Source organism: Xenopus laevis, chromosome 4L, assembly GCF_017654675.1.
Source record: "Xenopus laevis strain J_2021 chromosome 4L, Xenopus_laevis_v10.1, whole genome shotgun sequence".
NCBI classification, from domain to species: domain Eukaryota; kingdom Metazoa; phylum Chordata; class Amphibia; order Anura; family Pipidae; genus Xenopus; species Xenopus laevis.
Genome location: NC_054377.1, coordinates 12014271 through 12040166, shown reverse-complemented (window position 1 = coordinate 12040166; position 25896 = coordinate 12014271). Strand labels below are relative to the sequence as shown.

At 42.3% G+C, this 25896-nt stretch overlaps 2 protein-coding genes across 2 annotated transcripts in view; both read left to right on the top strand.

Annotated features, from left to right (window-relative positions):
• The window catches only part of celf1.L (CUGBP Elav-like family member 1 L homeolog), a gene marked incomplete at its 5' end in the record, with an annotated part of 41867 nt that extends 37281 nt beyond the window's left edge, over positions 1–4586 (top strand). The window contains 1 exon segment of the mRNA NM_001090727.1: positions 4289–4586.
• A 4259-nt stretch (positions 4587–8845) lies between these two features.
• Positions 8846–24158, top strand: rapsn.L (receptor associated protein of the synapse L homeolog). Its single transcript, XM_018257415.2, has 8 exons — positions 8846–11839; positions 14943–15281; positions 17620–17778; positions 18413–18511; positions 19464–19586; positions 20695–20748; positions 21581–21780; positions 23081–24158. The coding sequence occupies exons 1-8, from the start codon at positions 11627–11629 to the stop codon at positions 23151–23153; spliced, it is 1260 nt and encodes a 419-aa protein (XP_018112904.1). The 5' UTR covers positions 8846–11626; the 3' UTR covers positions 23154–24158.
• The last annotated feature ends 1738 nt before the right edge of the window (positions 24159–25896 follow it).

The window sequence follows — 25896 nt, the reverse complement described above, 5'->3', positions numbered from 1 at the left end:
ATCTGTCTCCAAAGATGCCCCAGTAGCTCCCCATCTTCTTTTCTGCTGATTCACTGCACATGCTCTGTGCTGCTGTCACTTACTGAGCTTAGGGAGCCACTCACAATATACAGTACACATAGAATAGAAATGTCACAATATAAGGCTGATTAGTAATTAATACACATAATTACTACATGGCAGCACAGAAACCAGTGCAATTAGCATCAGAATTTAATAATCAGCAAACCTGTAGCATCAGCTTATATTACAGCCAGGGAAGGTCATTTTCTGCTGGATAATTAGTGACGAGCCCTAAGCTTAGCTTCTCAACAGCCAATCAGAGCCCACTGAGCATGTGAGTGTCACAGACACTTTCCAAGATGGTGACCCCCTGTGACAAGTTTGAAGTCCTGGATCATTGCTGCTATTGACAAGCTCAAACTTTAGCCTTGTGCAGTGAGTTCAGTATATAAAATATGGCATTTTTAGCCATATTCATTTTTAGGATTAAGTTCTCCTTTAACGTGTTTACACGTCTTTATAGATATAGATTTATATATATATAAATACCTGTAGTAACCTATTATAGTATTCCTTTGTAAACACCTTTATTCATATCAGTATCAGATCTCCCAGTTCTTCAAATTAAAATTAACCAAGCCCTGGCCTGATTACCTGTTACATTATAAATATATATATATATATATATATATATATATATATATATATATATATATATATATATATATATATATATATATATATATATATATATATATATATATATATATATATATGACTGGACACAATCTTGTACAAACACCAGCACTCCATTAAAAAGCAACTGTTTTCATGGCAGCTGAGTAAATGCGTTTGTTTCGTCACAGGCTGAACCATTTATCATCAGGATTTCGGGGGTCACTGGTATTCCTTTAGGGTCAGGGCACACGCTCAGATTCAGGGAGATTAGTTGCCCGACGAAAAAAAAATCTCTTCTACTGGGTGACTAATCTCTCCGAACTGCCTCCCACCGGCTACAATGGCATTTCGTTTTCTGAAGTCACCCGAAGTTTTCTCCGAAGCGATCCGAGTGCCATTCCACCGGCTATTTACACTCTAGCCAGCAGGAAGCAGTTCGGGGAGATTAGTCACCCCCGAAGAAGGGAGATTTGTTTCCGGATGACTAATCTCTCCGAATCTGAGCGTGTGCCCCTTTCCTTAAAGGGGAAGTTTTACTTTCAGCGACACCTCCTCCTCTGCCTTCAGACTCGGGCAACTCTTTAGATACTAATCCTTTGCCCCGGGATATGATTGAAAGCTGTCACGTATCAGTTCAATGTCCCACCATGGAGAACACGTCCTGCTGCTAGCACATGACCAGCTTGAATGGACTACATGCCTCCTGCTGCAAATCAATCATAAATAACAATATTTCCATTATTCCCAAGGCTTCAGTTTCTATTAGTGACAATCAGTTTAGTCTCTGCTGAAGCTTGGAGTGTTGTAAGCACCCACAGTTCCTCCAATGTTTACTTGATCTGGTACATTTGACTGAAAGCCGCCATATTGTTTTCTCTTTTGCTGAGGCATGTGCCATAGAGCGCTGAAGAGCAGGGGATCACTTATAAAGCACATGTAGCACCCAACTTGGACCCCCTGGGCTTTTACGCCTATGCAAAAAGCACTATTTGCATAATGTAGTCATCAGTTGCCAAGTTGGGTGGAACCTGCACCCTTTCCTAGAGCAGGCACTTATGTAGGGGCACTTGTACACAGTAGGTTTATGAACCATGAAATGGCCCAAGCTCCAGGGTCTCCGCTGTGCAATAGAAGTGTATCTGGGCCTTTTTAAAGGGATCATCGCCATCATCGTTCTGCCTTAAATTAAAGCAGCAGGTTGCATGGGGCTGTATTTGGATGCCCATTGGGTGAATGGTTTCTTTTTCTATTCACAGACTAGACTGCATTACTTATGTATGTTGCTCAGTCTTTGAATGGACAGAGGTCACCTGACTCTGGCGTTAAAGAAGAAGGAAAGCTACTGAAGCAGAATATTGCCAATAGATTAGCCACAATAGTGCAAGCTATAACACTATAGTTATTCTGCAGAATGCTTTACTATACCTGAGTAATCCGCTCTAGAAGCTCTCTGTTTGTTTAGGATAGCAGCTGCCATATTAGCTTGGTGTGACATCACTTCCTGCCTGAGTCTCTCCCTGCTCACTCATAGCTCTGGGCTCAGATTACAGAAGGGAGGGAGAGGAACAAACTGAGCATGCTCAAGCCCAAGCCCTGGAGGTTTAAGCTGAAAACAGGAAGTCTGATACAGAAGCCCATGAGTACACAATAGAAGGAAAGAAATGTGGTGTTTCTTTTGACAGAGAACTCAGAGCAGCATCACTTTAAGGGTTTACTGGACCTTTCTGATAAAGTTTACTTAATCTTAGCCTTTCCTTCTTCTTTAAGGGAGCCCTCCCCCCCCATCCCATGCTCATTGCTACCCTTTCTTTGATGCAGAGCATTGATTTCTGTTTATTGGATGACCATATTTCATGCATTTCAGCCATCAAAATAAGATGTAGAATAGGAGATAACTTTATAAGATGTCTATGGGACTTTCCTGCCACCATTTAATTTTTATATGTACAGTTGCAATCTTCATGTTACTGATCAGAGCATTGTGAGATAAGCTGCATTTTATTACTTATATTTACTACTGCTTGAGGCCGGCTAATGTCCTCAGAGGGAAACCAAGGCCAAGGAATGATGTCTTCATTATCAAGCACTTTATATATTCTTCCCCCCCCCCCTATAGTTCTCGTGTAGTCACAACCATATGATCCACCGTTTACATAACACCAAATCAATTTGGGCACTGGACTTTAAAAATCTGTCAAGGGCAGCCTTCTCCGACCTACTCATTTTGAGGACCAAGTTGTCAGGTGGTTGACTCTTTGGTATTCGCTTATCGGATTGAATACTCAAGTGCTCCACTAGGGAAGACTTAAAACAACCTACTTTTGCTTCTTTCAGAAGGTAAAATATATAGTAACACCCACATTGGGGAAACATCTGATGTAGTCGGGTGGTAGAAGAGTTGTTAAATCTTTCTTCTTACATTGAGAACCTGACCTCCTTTATTTGGTCAATATCATTGGCCTCTTCTCCCATCTGCTCACTGGAAAACAGGTTGGCTACTAACTACATGAACCAAAAACAATAAATAAATATTATATTATATATATTATGAATGTAATGTGGCATATAGCTGCTAAATACAATCCAAAATCAACTAAAGTATTGTTCTTAGACTCAAAATTGTTTCTGCCATATCCTCCTCCATAGAAGCTCTTAAATCTGATTGGATTATTTCCAGTGCATGTATTTAGGGCAGAGACAACACGGTCAGATTTCGGGGTGATTAGTTGCCCGGCCACAAATCTCTTCTTCAGGGCGACTAATCTCCCCGAACTGCCTTCCGCCCACTAGAATGAAAATTGCCGGGCGGATGGCACTCAGCGCTTCATTTTCCGAAGTTTCCTCGTGAGGCGACTTCGAAAAAACAAAGAGCTCAGAGTGCCATCCCGCCAGGCGATTTTTATTCTAGCCGGCTGAAGGCAGTTCGGGGAGATTAGTTGCCCCAGCAGTGTGTCTCTGCCCTTAACGTTGTTAGATGAAGTCGGCGACTCCAAATACCTAAAATTGCTTCCGACTCCACAGCTCTGGTTCTTTGGTCCCGAGATTCTGTCTTGCCGGTTCTTTAGGAACAAGCCCTTACCCAACATCCCATGTTCCCTTCTAGGGAGACTGCAACTCTACATAGAAAATACTCGGCAGGAGAGTTTAGACTTTAATTCAATTGGGTTTATGTTTATAATGTATTACTAGTTCTTCAGTGGTGCTAAAAAAAAGCAAGTTCCACCACATAAGACCCCATTTCCATGGAGAGGTGGCACGTTCAGTAGATGCTTAGGGTGTTCAGCTGTCTTCATGTTGGGTGCGGAGCCGCATCCTTCACTCTATTGGGTTCCTCCTTGCATGGTGATTCCAGTCTCTTAATTTTTATGTTTTGTGGGTGTTGTCCCTTCCAGAACCTCAAAGTTATGTGTGTATGTGTGTGACATTATTGTTGTCTCATTTCAAGACACTGAGGGCCTCCAAGTCATCCCCTTGGACCTTCATTGTCCGCATGTCTGTTCTAAACTGGGCCTTGCGCCCGGCATTGTCTTTCTCTCTGTGATTTGATGTATTTGCGTTGTGTAACTCAGTGCTTTTCCTGGTTCTCTGGTTTGTTTTTGTTTTCTAGATCCCTTCCTGCCATTTGTCCATCATTGTGCCTCTAAAGCATGTCGGTGTGGCGTTCAAGTACATCGTCCAAATCCTTGTTTCTTCAGCTTCTCTGATGCTTGAACTCTCACCTCTGAATTTTGTGCTGACCTTTGATGCTAATGTGTATTTTTGTTGTTTTTGTTTTGTTTTTTAATGATTTTTTTGTTTTTTTTTCTTTCTATATGTTCCTTTTGTGTGTGTGTTGCCAAATTGGTTTTGCTACAAAGACTGCGAAGAGGGACACTATTTAAACCACGATTATTAAAAAAAAAAAAGTTTAAAAAAAAAACCAAAAAACGATATAAATCTATTTTTCTAGAAATTCATAGTAACCACTTAATTTTTGGGACGACGCTACTTTGTACCTATCTTTTGAGCAGGCCTAGATGGCGCACTGTGTTTAATGTCTGTGTCACGATCTACGAAATGAAGTCGGTCTCCTTCTACTGCAGTTAGTTTTTATTCAGCCGTGGAATATTTATCTCTTTATGAAAGAGAGAGTCGCATTTTGCTGCCCTGATTTCAAGAAAGATTTTTTTTCTTTATGTATTTTGTGGAGATGTCCCCCCCCCCCCTCCATAATCCAAAATTGGCCTCAGGATAAAGTCAAACTTTGCCGCCTAAATCCGCGTATCATCTCCCCAGCAAAATGTGACCCGTCTGTCCTCTCATATATGACTTTATTTGTGCCAAATTGTGCATGTCTTGTATGTTCATCATAACGCAACGTCTACCCATCCCAGGTACTTGCTGAGACCATCGATTTACGTGTTTTAGAGGTAAATGTGCAAAGCAGGGGGTGTTAACGTCATTTTTTTTTTTTTTTTTTAAAGCTTGTTTAGCCGTGTCCTTTTTTAATTTGTAATGTTTTTGTGAATAGATATGCTGTCTAAGGCATTCGGGCTGTGTGTTTGGACTGTGCTTTGCAATTCAAGTCCTCCGCCATTATTATAAATAAGCTGAGCCCAATCAGTAAGGCCGGCGCTGTTAATTGATTGAATCGTGCAGAACAGTGTAATCGAAAGCTGGCTGGTAGATGTATTCCTGCCTCCAGTTTTGGGATTCAATCAGATTGTTCCTCCCTCTTGTATAATAATCTCCTCTCCGGTATCCCTGCAAGAAGGGGTGGGCGGAGATAGGAACTCATTATCATTATATAAGGACAATGTCCCACAGGGCAGTTGTTTCATTAAAAACTCTCTAGAGCAGTGATCCCCAACCAGTAGCTTGTGAGCAACATTTTTGGCTGCATAAAAACCAGTACTGCCAAAGTGTAGGTTGGCAATCCACATAGGGACTACTAAATGGCCAATCACAGCCCTTATTTGGCACCCCAGGAACATTTTTCATGCTTGTGTTGCTCCCCAACTTCTTTACTTCTGAATGTTGCTCATGGCTTCTAAAGATTGGGGATCCTGCTCTAGAGAGAGAGGTTAGTTGGTTGCTTCCCACAATAATCAGTGGGAATAGCATGAAAATATAGCACACTGGGGCATTTATTTTTTCTTCTAGGGGTTGGGGGGGATAAAGATGAAACCATAATGCACTTGCTGTTCTTTGTTTAAACGGAGCACATTTTCAGTACAAGCCTTCGGCACTGGATCATATTGGATATTGCCCTTTAACACGGAAGTGTCTCCCGTCGGCCACCTCATCCTTAAAGGTAATGGTGGACAGTAAACGTAGACTTCTTGGTAATGGTGAACAGTCAACGTAGACTTCTTGGGAGGCCTCTTGAGCTCATGGCTCATTATAGAGCAGGATAGAGACATTTCACGAGCATGGTAAGAAGATCTGAAAGTTAGTGACTGCAAATTGGTGGCTGATAATGAGAAGTATGTAGATAGAAATATCCATGGGTATAAATATAAAAACCACTAAAACCTTTCATGGAACTTAAAACTTGAGCCATCATATTCTTTACTCTTCCGAAAGCATTCTGGGCGGCATAGGTTTAAACCGTTAGGCCACCAGAGAGAAGGTCATGGTTTTGACTTGGAGCGAGTCTTGTAGGCAGATGGTTAGGTCATGGTCACCAGTAGGTGAGAGACGATTCTCAGATTAGATATTGCCCTTTAACACGGAAGTCTCTACCGTCTGCAACCTCAACCTTAAAGGTAATGGTGGACAGTCAACGTAGACTTCTTGGGAGGCGTCTTGAGCTCATGGCTCATTTAAGGAGCAGGATAGAGACATTTCACAAGCACATCCAAGTTCATGGTAAGAAGATCTGAAAGTTAGAATGACTGCAAATTGGTGGCTGATAATGAGAAGTATGTAGATAGAAATACCCATGGGTATGTATAAAAACCACTATAACCTTTCATGGAACTTAAAACTTGAGCCATCATATTCTTTCATTACTCTTCCAAAAGCATTCTGGGAGGCGTAGGCTTAAACCTTTAGGCCACCAGAGAGAGGGACATTGTTTTGACTTTGAGGGAGTCTTGTAGGCAGATGGTTAGGTCATGGTCACCAGTAGGTAGTAGACAATTCAACGATGAACCCAAGGCCTTCTGTAGGTAAGCTGTTAACAGGGTACCGCACAACGTGTGGCCATTTTTTATCGTACCAACGGTCTGAATGCAAGAGCACAGTCTTAACACAGCGCCACCTCTGGCTGATAACCGTATGAGCCTTCACAGGGGGACAATTCCCTTCTCTTCCTCACAAACCCACATCTCACTCGAGAAGCTTCTGCAGAAACCTCTTTGGATAAAAACAAAATCAAACAAAAAAATGCCAAATGGCTTTCTTCTGACTACTTTTTAAAGACGTTTTTGTGGTGATTTTAACGCATTGCCATGTTGTTACCTCCGCCTTCCTGTTTCTCTGCCTGCTTTTTGTGAATAATTCTATAAATGAAAAGAGCGGAAAAAAAAAAAACTTTTGAAGACAAACCTGTGGGCTTTTATATTGGTACAAACTGATTGTAGTTAACACTAGGGTTTTGTACAGTTTTTTGCCTTTTTCTACTAGGAAACATGTAAAGTGATTTATTTCACAATGTGAACTTAAAAAAAAAAATTTTAAAAAAAAGACACAAAAAAGATGAAAAAATGCCACTATATGACCAAGTCGTCCTTCTGTGCTGCCGTAACAGGACTTCTAATATCTCCACCCTCCCTCCACCGACGCTTTCCCTTTACCCATCATGGATTTTTTTTCCTCTTTATTTTTTTTGGGGGGGTTTTTTCCCTCTGTTTATGATTTGCAAAGTTTTTGTTTGTTTGTTTTTTTTTCCTGTGTGAAATTGTGTTGTAATTTGTAGAAAATTTGAATTTTCTTTAATGGTTTATAAGGAAAAGAAAAAAGGTAACCACTACGGCATAGCTTAGCGCTCAGTTTGTGGATTTAAAAAATAATTCTGTTTAAAGTTTGAAACCAGCCTCTGTGTTTAAATGATTAACTTTTTTGTAACCTTTGATTTTTTTTATTTTTTTTTCCTTTTTCTGTCCCTCCGGTACTTAACCGATGTTTTAATTGTGCGCACACACACACACACGTACTGACTAGAAGTCATTTTGTAAACAGTGTGGTACCTTCCTTTGTTTGTTTGCTATTAAACTGTTTGAGAAGAGCTGATTTGTCTTTTTTTTTTTTTTTTTTTTTTTTTTTTTTACTTTTGTACGTTTTGTCTTTTATTTGCAGCGTGCCAGAAAGCAAGCGATCTCTCAAAAAAAGTTTCACCAGGTCTTATGTTTTTAGTAAAAAAGACCCCGACACCCTCCTGGGCAGTGGAAGCAGATAAAAAAAAAGTACATAATCCGAGGTCGGGGGGAGGCATCGGTAAAAACCACATGTTAAAACGATTATTGGTGGGAAGAGAAGTAGTACAGGCCTGAATAGAAAGTGGTCATAAAAAAAAATATTTAATAATAATAATGCTCCCAAAAGACATAGGATGAACAGTGTCATATTTAATGCCCCCACAACACATGGCAGTATAAATACATTGCCAGTTTCACATATACCCCAGAACACACGGCAGGATTAATACAGTGCCAATTCATTTATAATACCCCAGAACACAAATATAGTGTCAATTCCATATATAATTTCCCCAGAACACGGCAGGATAATTGTAGCTCCAATTCCATATACAATGCCCCCAGAACACTTCAATATAAATACAGCACCATTTATATTCTATAATGCCCCAGGACCACACGGCAGGATAAATACAGTGCCAATTCCATATATAATACCCCAGAACACATGGCAGGATAAATACAGTGCCAATTCCATGTATAATACCCCAGAACACATGGCAGTATAAATACAGGGCCAATTCCATATATAATACCACAGAACACATAGCAGGATAAATACAGTGCCAATTCCATATGAAATGCCCTTAGAACACATAGCAGGATAAATACAGTGCCAATTCCATATATAATACCCCAGAACACAAATGTAGTGCCAATTCCATATATAATACCACAGAACACAAATGTAGTGCCAATTCCATATATAATACCCCAGAACACAGGGCAGGATAAATACAGTGCCAATTCCATATATAATACCCCAGAACACATGGCAGGATAAATACAGTGCCAATTCCATTCATAATACCCCAGAACACGGCAGGATAATTGTAGCTCCAATTCCATATACAATGCCCCCAGAACACTTCAAGATAAATACAGTGCCAATTCCATATATAATGCCCCAGAACACAAATCTAGCGCCAATTCCATATATAATACCCCAGAACACATGGCAGGATAAATACAGTGCTTAATCAATATAAAATAACCATCCTGGGTGTTGTAGGAAATTAATCGATGTTGCTTAGTCACCCCCAAATCTGTCTGACAATCTGCCTATGATGATTCATTTTGGTTGTGAGATTGTTGGCAGACCTGGAACTGCATGGGGCTCACACAGTAATGATCCAGTTAATTTGCCCATCCATATAAACTGGCATTGTCAGCTATGCAGTTGAATTCTCAAGCCATGCCCACTCCTTAAAGGTAAGTCTATGGGGCTGAATGGGAGGGGGGGTGCATTCGAGCAACACTACCCCTTAACTCAACTCAGACTTTCATAACCTTTGTATAGTTTAGAAGGGAGGGCATTATGTCTAGGGATGGACAACTGGAGAAGGACCAGCTGTTTCCTAAGGGATTCATTGAGTAAACCAGTTGGGTAGCTTTAAATTCGGCTACTACAAACTATGTTGATGTAATGGGCATCACGTTGGCAAACCATTATTCTTCAATGTGCTCTAGTTCAAGCATGAACTGGCCAATCCAGTTGGGCTTATGCTCTCCTATATATGTGTATTGTTTCTACCAGCTCAACAAAGCAATTGAATGGAGGCAACAGAGCCTAAGCGCTAAGAAGTCCATTTTCCTGGTCTTGCCAGACAAAAGGTATCCTCTTCCAATGGGTGCACAGCTGAGGTAGGTGTCATTGGTCATACTGTCCAATCTGCTGTGCCCATGTGTCATGGCAGCTGCCAAGCAATAGCTGCCCTTTGTCCCCAACTAGAACTCCATTAATGTCCAGGACTCTCTGCTTAAAGACACCCTCTCCTTCTGCTGAGGTTATATTTAATGAGCATTGAGCACACTGAGCATGTGCAGTGCCACTGACCCCAATCCATACATTTATACCCAGCCCAAACTCTATACACAAAACATCTTAAAGGTTCTCATCTCTGCATAAATCTGCTCATATATGACCCCTACAATTCAGTCTGTAGCTTACTGGTCACTGGATGAGACCTTTGGGGATGTCCTGCCAAATACTGAACATCATGTTTGCAAATCCCATCAGACCAGGGCAGCATTGTCGGGTTAAAGTGGTCCTCCCCCAATGGATCTCTGTAGGCTTCCCATTATGATCTGATTTCTGGCTAAGAAGCTGAATGTTTGGATCATCCTGATCTGCCAAACAAAATTGGTGGCCATATCAGGTAAAGATGCCCTCGTTTGCAAAAAGAACTTACCATGTATCACCAGCTTGAGTTTTTCAGCCAACACAACCCATTGAATGCTACTCTGGGAAACGGGCACATCAAGGCAATTGTTCACAAACTGTGGGGCTTGTCCTCTTTAGGGAGGAATATAGCAGTTGCTGTGGGGGGGGTCCCTACCTAAAGGTCAGTTCTACTCTTGATACAATGGTTGATACACCAATGTTCTCCTGTAGCTCTTACCTCCTTGTAGGCTAAGGAGGCCTTAGGCAGTTGTTGGACCTCAAAGTGGGTTTGAGCTGAAGAATCCAGGAAAACACTGGACTAGTGTAATGATGGCATTAGGAAAAGAACCTCATCCAATTGGGTTAGTGGTAGCAATGTCACAGCCTTGCACTTCTGTAGGAAGGTTGACTACACAACGTACAATATGTATTTGGGACTGAAGGCTTCCTTCAGACTGGGCACCAGCAACCTCCTAACCAACAACAAACCGGCATCTTAAATTACTGCTAATGGGCCAACATGGCAGTGTCACTGACACTCTAAAGACAGCCCAATATGATGGGGAGGTATAAACCATGGCTGTTACATGGCTCCTGAACCTCTGGGCTGGTACAGTTCAGCATCTCTCCATATTTTCATATTTAGGGTTTGGCCTTGAAAGGGCAACTATTCTATTGTTTTATCATGTTTCCCTTTGTATTTGAAAAATAAACACAATATTCATTACCCTCTCGGTTTCTTTACTTGCTGGTTTAAGCAAGCTTAACCTTCCAAAAATAAATTCCAGTAGTGATCATTAGTTCCTTGGTATCCCGTAAAGAAGAGAGACAGTTGGTGCTGCTACAGGGGGGTTATCTAAGCCCCGGAAATTCTTCCATCCTCTCCAGCTGATGGTTTGTCTGCCTTGGGTATTTATATGTGTCTCCTCTTTCCTTGGGAGGGGTCCATGTGTGTCTCTGAGAGGGGGACAAAATGACGTGCGGGATGGGGGGATTTTTAAATTTGGATCTTGCAGCATGTTTCTGTTAATGGGAAGAGGGGTGGGCTCTCTCTGACCTTGAGTCACTGGGACTGGCATTCCTTTGAAGAGATGAGCCTGAGATTGGCAGGGGCAGCTGTTGCCCATGGGTGGGGGCAGGGACACCTCTCCCAAACCAGTAGTGTGAATTTCTGACTTTCAAGCTGGCTTCCCCAATGTTTTCTCTTCCCTATTCAATTACCGCTCTGGCTCCTGAGCTGCCCATCTCCCAAACAGGACCACCTGTTATTATGCTTCTCACGCCAAGCCTCCAGTGAAACCCTCCATTCTTTGGACGCTGAGCTTCCTAATGTTTTGTAAGCCACACGGGCTCTCCGGTGCCTCCGCATACCCAGGATTATATGAGACTTTCTGGTGCTGCGATGGGTCAGGACCAAACCAAGCAGCAGATCCAAAAGGGCCTTCAGATGTATCAGTCCAACCAGACAGAGAAGGCTTTGGAGATCTGGATTAAAGTCTTGGAGAAGACCACTGATGCGGCCGGCCGGTTCCGGGTCCTTGGCTGCCTGATCACGGCCCACTCGGAGATGGGAAGGTACAAGGATATGTTAAAGGTAAATAATACCTTGAATGCGTTAGGCTCCAGCCATACCTTGTTGTGTTTCCCTAACAGGAGGTGGCGTCTTGCTCTGCAGAACAGGAAGTGGAGGGTGCAAAGCAAACGCCTTCCCTAAGAACAGTACCATTGCAGATATATTGTTATAAAACAAGCATAGATCTATTGATTTAATTAAAATTATAATATAGTAAAATTCCCCCCAACAGCTCCCGGCAACTGTTTTCGAGGCTGCCCTGAACTATTCACAATGGGACACAAATGGTGGACCTGCCCCCAGGCAATTCGATGCTGGGCTTGAGTATATAACCTAATATTTTCAGTACTGCATGTGAATTTGAGGAAAAACTACTTGGAGAAAAACCAGATATGCTAACCTGGGCTCAGTTACTCTTAGTCAATTTCATCTTATTCGCAGCAAGACAAATCCTGGAAGCAGAACACTATCAATTTTCCCAACATGAAAGTGAAATTAGATATTTGTCAATGTAAAGCTTACTAGTATAACCCTAGATACACACGCCCAATTCAAAAAAACGTGGCAACCATGGATTGAATATAGGTATTGACACTACCATCTTAATCTGTTGTCATTAGTGAAGGGCGAATTTGTCCCACTTCGCCCGAAAAATTAGTGATTTTCCCGTGCGAAAATTTTTCAAAATGCACATTTTGACGCCTGCATTAGTCAATGGGCATCCGAGTAATTTTGAAGCGGTGAATTTTCGCCGCAGTTTTCATATTTATTCGCCGGCGGTGAAACGCGGAAAGAGCCTTAGAGAAAGGGACATGAGGCTGACCAATGAACTGTCCCATAAACCCAAAGGGGCACTATATTGTCCAACCACCATGTATGCCATAGGCCTGACCGAGCATTAGGCTGACCAATCTCCATGTGTTTCATAGGCCTGAAGGGGCATTTTATTGGCACATTAAAACCAGTGATTCTTTCATTTATATTCTAAAGATCACGTTGCATTTGGGGGAGTAATCAGTATGGGACCTCTGACTCTTAGATTCCCAAATCTAAGAAGGGACTCTGCCATCTCCAGGGCACCATTTCTTCTTTGCTTTAAACCAGGGATCAGTGTGGGGCAATGCCATTGAGAATCTAATGTTCCTGCAGCCATGAAACCAGGATTATTGGCCCTTGCATGCCACCTGTAGGGCCACATAAGGTCACACAGGGCCTAAGCCTAAGTGAACCCAACAGAGTCGGACTGGGATACCAGGGGCCCACCAGTTGAGGGCCCGCTTTCCAAAATGTATACCTCCTCTCCTAACTAAACCACTTTATTCTCCTAGTATCTTTTCTCTACATACTATACTCTATTCTTCCATTATTAAACCTCTTTGTTCCCATAAAGAAATAGGGAATGCCCTTGAAATAGGCCAAATGGTTAGAAGGAAGAGGCCCACTGACACCTGGGCCCACCTGGTGTTTTCCTGGTATCCCTGTGGGCCAGTCCAACACTGGAACCCAAGCATGTTGGGTGCTGATAATATCATAGACATATTAAACCTATATCAGGACCCCAGTACCTCCCAGGCGAATCCTAAAGATTTAAGGACACCCAGTGAGTAACACCCCAAAGAGTAAGCCTCTCCCCTGCAGGGTCTCCCTACTCTACAGCTACACCCATTGTGACATCCTTATGAGGCTCAGAGCAATTGGATGGTCTGACGTATGGACAGGGAGAGGGCAATGGGTTACTGAGTAGAGGAGTAGAATGAGAGGGTCCTGATCCCAGAGCTTACACTCTATAAAGAGCGCCGCACAACAGCTGGGGGCAGGAGCATAGAAAACCATTTACCCTGAGACTGACAATAAGGCGGGCGCTATTGAATCATTTCCTCTGCTCCCAAATAGCAATGCGCGTCATTCCGAGTATCCCAGAAATCTGTTGTGGTATGGAAATGCGATCCGTCTGTCAATGTCGCAATTTGCCTTCATATCAGAGCTCATTATAGGTTACGGCTTCCTCTGCTAAAGGGAAACTATACCCAGGCTACATGCTGCTCCTGTCCTGTATACGGGGGGAATTAACTCATATCCCATCAGGCTTCCAGGCTAATGGAATATCTACAGCATTTTCCCTTTTATTCTTCCTTTTTGAATTATAAAGGGCTAAACCCCCAAGCCTCCTTATAAAGGATATATCCAATCAATCCATTATACTATTGATTGTGGCTCATGGGTTTGGGGAACCCTGTGAATAGATAATGAAGGGTTGCACATTCCAGACCAGACTCCAAAGATTGATGTAGTAAAAAAGTATTTATTTAGGCATAAACATCACAGCAAAGCCTAACGCGTTTCGTGCCTTCATTGCACTGCGCTCAACACTGAACGCCTTTTCATACGTTTTTTGGGGAACCCTGTTCTACATCCAGGGGCTTTCTGATGCACCGAAAGAGCTGAATTCTGGTTAAGAAAAAAAAGAATTTTGCCTGGGGCACCTTTTTGGCGTCTTTGGTAACTTTTCGTAGCTTCCTGCGTCAGGTGCGTAGATTACCCGCAGAATCCCCAACATGCAGGAGGGTTACGGTCACAAAAAGGCCCCATTACCGTACTGCAGGCTCGTTACAGGCCATCACTGTTTCAGTCCAGTTTGGCTAGGCAACTGTATTTATATATATATATATATATATATATATATATATATATATATATATTTTAAAGGGCAATTCACCTTCATTAGCAAAACTGTAATAACTGGGGAAAAAAACACAGAAATAACCTGCCAAATTTTGTTTGGTTGTTTGGTAATTAGGGGGTATCCCCACGAAAATGGGCATGGTCACAAAATTGACCACGCCCATTTTGTCCCTCTTTTTTATTTCCAAAATGTTGGGAGGTATGCCTTTGTGCTTCTAAGGGCCCCTGTGATATCCAATCAATTTAAAGCTGCAGTAACACATAGCAACCAATTAGCAATTAGCTTTGATCCACTGAATGCAGGAATTATGATATAAGGGACTCTCTGATTGGTGCACTGGGGCAGAGTTTGCCTGATGTCAATGAATCTTCTTGTTCTACACGTATGACCCATGGAGTATGTCCAGGACGCATGTTCATACACGTGTGTGTGTGTTCCCAGTTTGCAGTGATCCAGATCGACACGGCTCGGGAGCTGGAGGAGCCGGACTTTCTGACGGAGAGTTACCTGAACCTGGCCCGTAGCAACGAGAAGCTCTGCGAGTTCCAGAAGACCATTTCTTACTGCAAGACTTGTCTCAATATGCAGGGCACCTCGGTCAGTCTCCAGCTAAACGGGCAAGTGTGTCTGAGTCTGGGCAATGCCTACCTGGGCCTCAGCGTCTTCCAGAAAGCCCTGGAATGTTTCGAGAAGGCCCTGCGTTACGCTCACAACAACGACGACAAGATGCTGGAGTGCAGGGTGTGCTGCAGCCTGGGGGGTCTCTACACTCAGCTTATGGTCAGTGACGGTGGGCCGGGGAAAGGGAACACAATGCATAGTTCACCTTTAAAGAGATACAGTGGGGCTCATTTATAAAGAATGGGCAATTTTGCACCTGGGCAGTAACCCTTAGCAACCAATCAGTGATTAGCTTTTTTCATCCAGCTGCAGGTTGAGCAGTGAAAGCAATCATCTGATTGGTTGCTATGGGTTACTGCCCAGGTGCAAATTTGCCCAGTCTTTATAAATGACCCCCAGACACCAGAAAAAAAAAAAAAATTTATATTTGTCATAACATTGTTTTTGAATGCTATTTATAATTTTGCCATAAAAGTATATGTGTGAGATGCTTATACATTACCTTTCTTACCCCCTTGTTCCTTTATGAGGCGGCTGCCATATTTGTGCAGCAATAATCCGTTAGCATTAGAATCTCCAACTGTCAGGCTGAGAAGAGACAGTCAGGTTGGCAAAACAGTCAGGTTTAGGAACTTCAAATAGCAATTACTTACAAAATCAGGACAATTATCGAAAAACGATCAACATGACCCATACGCAACTTTTAGGGGCAGATTAACTCAGGGTCGAAAAAACAAAAAAACTTCGAAATTTGACCATCGAATTAAAAAACTTTGAATATCGAATTTGACGTTTTTTCAACAAATTTGGCAATCCTGCGGTCGAATAAAAATCGTTCGAATCGTACGATTCAAACAATTTTTAGATATGGATCGAAGAATTTCTATTCGACCAAAAAAAACTTAGAAAAGTGCTGTGGAAGGTCCCCATAGGCCAACATTGCACTTCGGTAGCTTTAATTTGGTAATTAAGTATGAAGTCGAAGTTTTTTTTAAAGAGACAGTACTTTGATTAACGATGGTCGAATAGTCGAACAATTTTTACTTCGAAATCATTCGAACTGAAGTCGAATGGTCGAATATAGCCTATTCGATGGTCGAAGTACCCAAAAATTGACTTCGAAATTCGAACTTTTTGACATTCGAACCATTCACTCGAGCTTAGTAAATCTGCCCATATTTTGAAAAGGAAATGTTTAGTGTCAGTATCACTTTAATCTAACTTTTAGTATGACGTAGAGACTGATATTCTGAGACCATTTGCAATTGGTTTTCATTTTTTTATTATTTGTGGTTTTTGAGTTATTTAGCTTTTTATTCAGCAGCTCTCCAGTTTGCAATTTCAGCAGTCTGGTTGCTAAGGTCCAAATGACCCTAGCAACCATGCATTGATTTGAATGAGAGATTGGAATATGAATAGGAGGGGCCTGAATAGAAAAGACGAGTAATTAAAAGAAGCAATAACAATACATGTGAAGCTTTACAGAGCCATTCTTTTTTAGATGGGGACAGTGACCCCCATTTGAAAGCTGGAAAAAGTCAGAAGAAGAAGAAGGCAAATAATTCAAAAAATATAAAAAATGAAGGCTAATTGAAAAGTTGCTTAGAATTAGCAATTCTATAACATACTAAAAGGTAACTTACAGGTGACCAACCCTCTACATTTCCCATCAGGCTTTAACTTAGCTGGGACTTGTAGTTGCTGAACTTCAACTTGCAGAATACACCTAAAGGTTGCTTGTTGGGAAGCATAGCCCTGTAACCTTAAAGCAAAGCAACACAATAAGATTCTCTGAAACAGCCAATTGCAAGATACTTCCCCCTATGCTAGATAACAAGATACCCAATGAAATGCTAGGTGGCATAATTCCCGTTATTCAATGTATAATGACCTCCAAAATGAACAGCAGGTGGGGCTTCTGTTTCAAATTCATTGTGTTAGTGTAAAAAACCCAGCATGAAATCTTAGTTAAAAGGGTGATTCTCCTTTAAGTTAACTTTTAACATGTTATAGAATGGCCCATTTTAAGCAACTTTTCAATTGGTCTTCATTATTTATTGTTAACAGTTTTTTAAAATTATTTGCCTTCTTCTTCTAAGGCTTTCCAGCTTTCAAATGGGGGTCACTGACCCCATCTAAAAAACAAATGCTCTGTAAGGGTCAGGGCAAACAGGCAGATTGGGGAAGATTAATCTCTCCGAACTGCCTCCCCGCCGGCTAAAATGCAGAGCGATAAAAAAATTAAAACCAATTGCAAATTGTCTCAGACTATCACTTTCTACATCCTACTAACAGTTAATTTAAAGGTGTACAACCCATTTAATGTAAATTGCAAATGTGCTCAGAAGAGCACTCTTTGCCTGAACTGGACAGCAGGTGGTGCTGTTGTTTCAAATTCATTATATTAGTAGTGATAAAATTGTATCTGATAATGTCAGCGTCCTTTAGTCAGGAGAATTGTGGGAAAATAAATCCCGTGTCGCCATTCTTTACACAGGATTTGGAGAAGGCACTCTTTTTCCCATGCAAGGCAACAGAGCTGGTGAACGATTACGGGAAGGGGTGGAGCCTGAAATACAGAGCGATGAGTCAGTACCACATGGCGGTTGCCTACCGCAAACTGAGTCGTTTAGCCGACGCAATGGAGTGCTGTGAGGTAAGGACCAGATCATACAATACTATCATCATTATACGGATTTATTCCTATTTTATGCTTTAAAGGATAAGTTAACCTTTAAAATAAGTGAATGTAAAATTGATGAGGGGGCTATTCTAAGACATTCATTATTTATTTTCTTTTTTCCCCAAGATATTAAGGGATACATGTACTGTTAATATGAATGAATTTTGTTCCAACAGCGCCACCTGCTGGTCATTTTCTGACCAGTCTGACCACTAAGTAGTCAATGAAGTTGTCAGGAGAAATAAATAAGCTGCTCTGATGTTCTTCTGCTTAGGAAAAAAAATAGAAACCTTTCTCAAAACTTTTCTAAGCAGAAGAACATCAGAGCAGCCTCTTTCTTTCTCCTGACAACTTCCTTGACTACTTGCTGGTCAGACTGGTGGGAAAATGACCAGCAGGTGGCGCTGTTGTAACATAATTCATTCATTCATATTAACAGTACATGTATCCCTTAATATCTTGGGAAAAAAAGAAAATAAAGAATGAATGTAAATTGTAAAAACTCTTAGATTAGCACCCTCATCAATTTTACATTCACTTCTTTTAAAGGTTTACTTATCCCTTAATAGTATATGTCCCTTTCATTATTGATCGTTGGCCAATTCAGGAGTCAATGAAGATCGCTCTTCAACATGGAGACCGGCCACTTCAAGCCCTTTGTCTGCTCAACTTTGCCGACATCCACAGAAGTCACGGTGACATTGAGGTGAGCCCATGAATCTGTAGATGAATCCAGGAGGAGGTGCGGTTACATGATCTGCCTTTAGTGACGAACCTCGTGTTGGAGAACCAGGTTCTGATCCCTATGGCAACTTCACGTGACCCTGTTTAGAATGTGGTGCTGCCCTAGGCACACTTGAACTTCTCCCCCAACTCACACCACCGATCCCCCCCATCCCATCACATTACTCCAATGGGGACTTGGTGGGTGGGTGATGTTTCAAACAACGGTAAACATTTACCAAACCTGTGCAGATGCAACCAGTAGGTGCAACCCCTAAAATATTGCTTTCCTAGGCCCAGGTCATAGAGGTCCTTCTACAAATTGAGTTTTTTTGGTCAAGTTACTTTAATAATAAGTAAACCTTAAAACCTTTACATTTTTTAATTCCAAAATATTAAAGGATACATGTACTGTTAATAGGAATGAATTTTGTTACAACAGCACCACCTGCTTGTCATTTTCTGACCAGTCTGACCACCAAGTAGTCAAGGAAATTGTCAGGAGAAAGAAAGAGGCTGCTCTGATGTTCTTCTGCTTAGGAAAATAATTAGAACATTTTCTCAAATCTTTCCTTACCAGAAGAACATCAGAGCAGCCTCTTTCTTTCTCCTGACAACTTCCTTGACTACTTGGTGGTCAGACTGGTCAGATAATGACCAGCAGGTGGCGATGTTGTAACAAAATTCTTTCATATTATTGGTATAAAAGAAATAATGAATGCACAACATAAAAATGCTTAGAATAGCACCCATGTAGCTAATTTATGACCCTTGGAGTGGCCTCCTTCCTTCGTTCTTGTATTTCGCTGTATGTTTTTGGGGCCCCCAAAAAGATCCTGCTGTAGGGCCCAGCAACCTTCATAGAAAGGTAAAAAGCATACTGTAGGTAGGCAGACTGGGCGGAGCTTGGCATTCATTGTGACTTTTCTTTGCAGAAAGCTATTCCACGGTATGACTCTTCCATGAGTATCATGACCGAGATCGGTAATCGCCTGGGTCAGACCCATGTGCTGATGGGAGTGGCGAAATGTTGGCTCCACCAGAAAGAGATGGACAAGGTGAGTGGTGAACATGGCTGCCTCCATCCTGGATTTATTGTTGTCTGTCTTGGTGATATTCAGGGTCTCCTCCCATGACTCAGGCTGTAATGACACAATGTACCTACCTCCTCCCAAGCTGTAATGACACTGTGTATCTACCACCTCCCCTGGAATAGGCTGTAATGACACAATGTACCTACCTCCTCCCATGACTCAGGCTGTAATAACACAATGTACCTACCTCCTCCCAAGCTGTAATGACATTGTGTATCTACCACCTCCCCTGGAATAGGCTGTAATGACACAATGTACCTACCTCCTCCCATGACTCAGGCTGTAATAACACAATGTACCTACCTCCTCCCAAGCTGTAATGACATTGTGTATCTACCACCTCCCCTGGAATAGGCTGTAATGACACAACGTACCTACCTCCTCCCCTGGGACAGGCTGTAATGACAGAATGTACCTACCTCCTCCCCTGGGACAGGCTGTAATGACACCATGTACCTACCTCCTCCCATGACTCAGGCTGTAATGACACAATGTACCTACCTCCTCCCATTGGACAGGTTGTAATGTCACTGTGTATCTACCTCCTCCATGGCAACCAATCAAATGTTGCATTCATTGTTCTCCCCGGAGCTAGCTGAATAACAGCCAATCACTGATTGGTTGCTATAGGTTTCTACCCGTGGAAAAATATGCCCAGTGTTGATAAATGAAGGCATGTATATATACATACACGTCTTGCACAAGATTAATTACTCCTGTTGGAGAACTGACCGGCTATACACAGTGCTACACGCAGTTGTCCAACACAATCGACTCCTTTCAATTTTGATGAGAGTATCTGTTGAAGTCTGTGTATAAGCAACGTGTTCCTGCAAACAGGAGGCTCTCGTATTGCTCCTCAGAGGCAGAACATGTAGCTGCACTGATCATACCTGTGCTGACTGTGCTCTTGATCATATGGGAGCAGTTAGTGATAGTGTAATTCTATGCCGATAGATTGGGAGTGTGCAAGGTAGGTGCTTATGTCCTATTTAAATAATTATGGAGGTAAGTGACAAAGTTACATGACCTGGATGTTGGTTCTCTGCCTCACGTTGTATTATGTTTCTAGGCTCTGGATGGTCTCCAAAAGACCCAAGAGCTGGCGGAAGATATTGGATATAAGGTAAAGCCAACACAAAACAATGTACAAATGGGGTCACTAAGGGATTCTGTGGCCAGAACTCGATACCAGAGTATCACTCGTGTATTATAAGGGATAATGTACCCCCTACTGTAAATGATAAGGATATTAGAAGTCACTGAGGGGTTGTTCTGTGACCATATAAAGGCACAAGGTTGCAGGCTGAGTTATACAGGGAACTCTGAGTATCACTCATGTATTATAAGCGATAATGTACCCCCTACTGTAAATGATAAGGATATTAGAAGTCACTGAGGGGTTTTTCTGTGACCATATAAAGACACAAGGCTGCAGGCTGAGATATACAGGGAACTCTGAGTATCACTCATGTATTATAAGGGATAATGTACCCCCTACTGTAAATGATAAGGATATTAGAAGTCACTGAAGGGTTGTTCTGTGACCATATAAAGGCACAAGGCTGCAGGCTGAGTTATACAGGGAACTCTGATTATCACTCATGTATTATAAGGGATAATGTACCCCCTACTGTAAATGATAAGGATATTAGAAGTCACTGAGGGGTTCTGTGACCATATAAAGGCACAAGGCTGCAGGCTGAGTTATACAGGGAACTCTGATTATCACTCATGTATTATAAGGGATAATGTACCCCCTACAGTAAATTATAAGGATATTAGAATTTTATATTATGTATATATTACAGGTTGGCATTGCTGTGGTCATGGTCACAAATGGCCACAATGAACATTGTCCACACACAATACAATCCAAGTCCCTGGCACCCCATACTCATTCCCTGCTCACAACATTCCTGCTTTTTGTCACCCAATTTCCATCTGTTAATCCCCAGCTCTGCCTGCTGAAGGTTCACTGCCTGAGTGAGATTATATACCGGACGAAGCAGCAGCAACATGAGCTCCGCGCCCATGTGGTGCGATTTCATGAATGTGTGGAGGAGATGGAGTTATACTGCGGGATGTGTGGGGAGTCCATTGGGGAGAAAAACTGCCAACTTCAAGCACTTCCATGCTCCCATGTATTTCATCTACGGTGAGTAGGATGGTGCCATGATAACTCAATTTACAGCCGTGTCAGCAGAAGTGAGGCCTGGATTACATGATCATTCTACCTGGCCCCATGGTGTGAGTGCTAGGGTCCCAGGTTCGATTCCAGTGAGGGCAGATTTCCTTCCATATTCCAAAAACATGCAGTAGTCCCCTCCATGCCTTGTTGTGGTGAAGTGGTTCAAAAGTAATAGGTGTCGATACAAAACAGTGCAGAGGTTCTGCTGCAAAAGTGCCTTTATTAACACGAGAGCCTTGGTGCTCGAAACATGTCGTGTTAATAAAGGCACTTTTGCAGCAGAACCTCTGCGCTGTTTTGTATCGACACCTATTACTTTTGAACCACTATTACTGGCTTTGGATGGAAGCAAGGTGCAGCGATACTTAAATCAAATCACGGAGGAATAAGTACCAGTTCTTTACAATTTACTTGTTGTGGTGAAGACGATAGAAGGAAAGAACATGAAGCACAACAGGTGGTCTAAGAATCAGACGAGAAGAGTGGTTACTAAAGCTTACCATCATAATATTTAAGTAATAGCTATGTGGTAGCGCCAGAGGCAACAATGAGATGTCCCACCAGGACACTGGGAGAAATCCAAGTAGACCCTGACTCTAGTGGGCCAAGTTTCTCTACAGGGGTGGAAGTGGGATGGGGGGGTGGAGGATGTTAGAATGTTATTGGTGGTTGGGAGCTGCACCTTTGGAAGGGAAGGAGGGGTGGTTGCTTACATTAAGGGGTGGTCTTTGGAGGTGCCCTGGAGGTCAGGTTTTTTTAGTGAGCCCTTGGGTCTCCGGTCTGACACTGGTCCAAGGCATAAGAAAACATTGCAAGCTCCATTTTTTATATAACAATTCAGAATCCAGGAAAACTGGACTGCCACTCTGCCCTCGGTGTTTCTAATTTTGAACAAGGCTGTAGCACTCCAACTGGAAGCCCCAGGGTTGGCTGTAGCATTCCAACTGGAAGCCCCAGGGCTGCATGTAGCATTCCAACTGTTTTTTATGGACTTATGGACAGCGCAAGTATAGGTATAAGTATAAGTATCAGTACAGGGCACTGTAAGAAGTTTAAGGTGCAGGTTTATGTTGCATCCTACAAATGAGGTGCATCTGCTCATTTGTTGCTTTTTATCTATGTCCCTTCCCACCAATTAATATTTCAGCATTGCAGACCACAAGAGCCAGACCAGACTTGTACTTTAAATAATTATTAGTGAGTCCCTTTTTTTATCCCCTCATCACTTGTTCTTTAGTTACTTAGGTGTCTTCTATCATCCTTACAGGTGCCTTCAGACCAATGGAACTCGAGCCTGCCCAAATTGCCGCCGTTCCTCAGTGAAACCGGGCTTTGTGTGAGGACGCCGGACGCCGGAGATGTTTTTATACTGAAGCAAATTCCAGGACCACGTGATGACCTGCGTATCTGCCCAGTGATTCCAGTGCCAGCTTCATTCTGTAGGCATCAGATTGGTCCAATGACTAAGACTCTTGGTGGGAGAGTCAGAAGCTCTGCTCATGGCCATAGAAATGTTTCTGACGTTGGGATGACCACACGTAAGAGCCTTGAATGCTCATCAAGCTCGTGTTGACAGGACTGGGGTTTCAGATGTTATTTTTCTAATGATATTTTATACCATGGTGCAGGCCAACGACAAAGGCAATTGGAGAGGAGGAATTTCTGTCTAGTGCATATATTTAACAGATATTTGTTAAGTGTTTCATTATTCCATATATCCATTCAGTCGGAGATTTCAACCCTGCCAAGAACCTTCTCCATGCTTGGACTTTCCCATGAACCTACCTCCCTTTGTCTAAAAGGCATGACCTGTTTCCCGGACCTTATTTATAATGCCCATGTATAATGAGTGTTCTAACTTCTAGCAATCTTCATTTTTATTGTGTCTGTTGAGTTAAAGGAACATAACTCTTTTTTTTCAAGATTTGTGTCGTTTTAAGGGTTTTCCAACTCCATTCTATACTTTGAAAGACATTTACTAAATGGTGGTCTTTGCTTTTGGGGGAGGGGTGTTGCTCGGGGTATTGTTGACTCAAGGGGACACCTGGAAGAGGTCTTAAAGTGAATTTCACCAACCCATCACAAAAGAGCTTGACGTAGTATTTTCTTTTTGATTTTTCCTCCCAGTCTTTGGAATGCAGGTTTTTTTTAACCTTGCTTAGGCAGCCATTGTCCATATCACTGCCCATGGACCTCCTATTGTTTTAGAAGATGATTTGGTCTGTGTGTGATCCGACTTTATTACTAAATGGGGCTGCGATGGAACCCTCCCTAGCTCTTTTTAGACCAGTGATCCCCAACCAGTAGCTCGCGAGCAACATGTTGCTCCCCAACCCCTTGGATGTTGCTCCCAGTGGCCTCAAAGCCGGAGCTGATTTTTGAATTCCAGGCTTGGAGGCAAGTTTTGGTTGTATAAAAAACAGCTGTACTGCCAAACAGAACCTCAAGTAGGCTGCCTGTCCACATAGGGGCTACCGATAGCCAATCACAGCCCTTATTTGGCAGTGCACCCCCAGGAACTTATGCTTGTGTTGCTCCCCAATTATTTTTACATCTGAATGTTGCTCACGGGTGAAAAAGGTTGGGGACCCCTGTTTTAGACGATCAAGTCATTAATGCAGTGGTGTAACTACTAGGGTGCACAGGGTTTGAGCACACCTGGGTTCACACTACATTTCGCACATCTGCGGGGGGGGGGGAGGGTGGCGACCAATGCTAGTTACCCCACTGAAGTAGTCCATTCATAGCCACCATTAGTAATCCTGGGGCCCCATACTACTAAGTACTATGCCTCCTGGTTACCTGGGCCCCCTCTGGGTGGTTGGCACTGTCAACAAGTAAAATTGGGCGTAATGAAAAAAAATGCCCAATGCATGGCCATTCCCCTTATCTTCCCAGCCACTCCCCAATTATTCCAAACCCTTCCCCTGACCCAACCTGACCACTCCCCAATTATACCAAACCCCTCCCACAATCCTACCAAAACCCATTCACTCATCACAATCCCTGTTCCTTCATGACTCACAAATCACGCTTTTACATCTTGGGGCCCCCTCTCTGCCATTGGGCCCCGCAGTAACCACTAAACCCCTAAACCCCCCCGATGGCAACCCTTGGTCCATTTGTAGTCCTGCTATTGCTGGAGCTATGAAATCTCTTTTTTTTTTTTTAGTTTGGCCCAAACTTTTTATATTACTATTATTAAATACAGAGATATAACCCCCTGTACTTGACTCATTAATGGTGATTATATGCTCATAATTTGTTTATAAGTAGCCTATCGGAGTTACATTCGCCTGCTGCTGTCCTGCTCTCATTGGCGCCCCCTAGTGAAACTGAGAGCACTAAAGTGAGTGAAGTAATGTTACATCCAATGGCTGAAATAGTATCCTAGTTACCTGCCTGCAGCCCCTAAGGACCACCAACGATACACACACAATCCACCTCATTTTCCGCTTTAGAATAAAGTGTCTTTGTCTGTTTACCCAGAACAGCAGTTTCTTTCTCTCTCTTTACCTGTTTGCTCGGAGTAGCATTTTTTAAAATGTTATTTTAGTACTCACGTCTGAATGGTTCTGATTAAACACGGATGTCTTCTTGTTGTATCTTGCTGCTTTCAGAGCATTTACCTGTTGTATATCCCGCCAGAGCCTGGCGCAGCCTGAGAGAGTGACTAATAACTTGTCATTTCATAGTGTCTTGGCTCCATCTTCAGGCCAGTCTTGTAAGTGACTGCTCCGACCATGTCAGAACTCAGCTGTTAGTAAATTATCGATTCTAAGCAACTTTTCAATTGGTTTTCATTATTTATTTTTTATAGTTTTTTTTATTATTTGCCTTCTTCTTCTGACACTTTCCAGCTTTAAAATGGGGGTCACTGACCCCATCTGAAAAAACAAATGCTCTATAAGGCTACAAATGTATTGTTATTGATACTTTTTATTACTCATCTTTCTATTCAGACCCCTCCTATTCATATTCCAGTCTCTTATACAAATCAATGCATGTTTGCTAGGGGACTTTGGAACTTGGATGTGTAATGGTAAGGCTGCAGTACTTGCAGAGATTTATTATACAGAGAAT

What these genes read in the sequence shown, in the direction of transcription:
- rapsn.L (XM_018257415.2), top strand. Translation starts at nt 11,627, where the DNA reads ATGAGACTTTCTGGTGCTGCGATGGGTCAGGACCAAACCAAGCAGCAG. An exon ending in ACGCAATGGAGTGCTGTGAG is followed by an intron (nt 17,779 to 18,412) that starts GTAAGGACCAGA and finishes TGGCCAATTCAG; the next exon opens with GAGTCAATGAAGATCGCTCT. An exon ending in ACCAGAAAGAGATGGACAAG is followed by an intron (nt 19,587 to 20,694) that starts GTGAGTGGTGAA and finishes TTATGTTTCTAG; the next exon opens with GCTCTGGATGGTCTCCAAAA.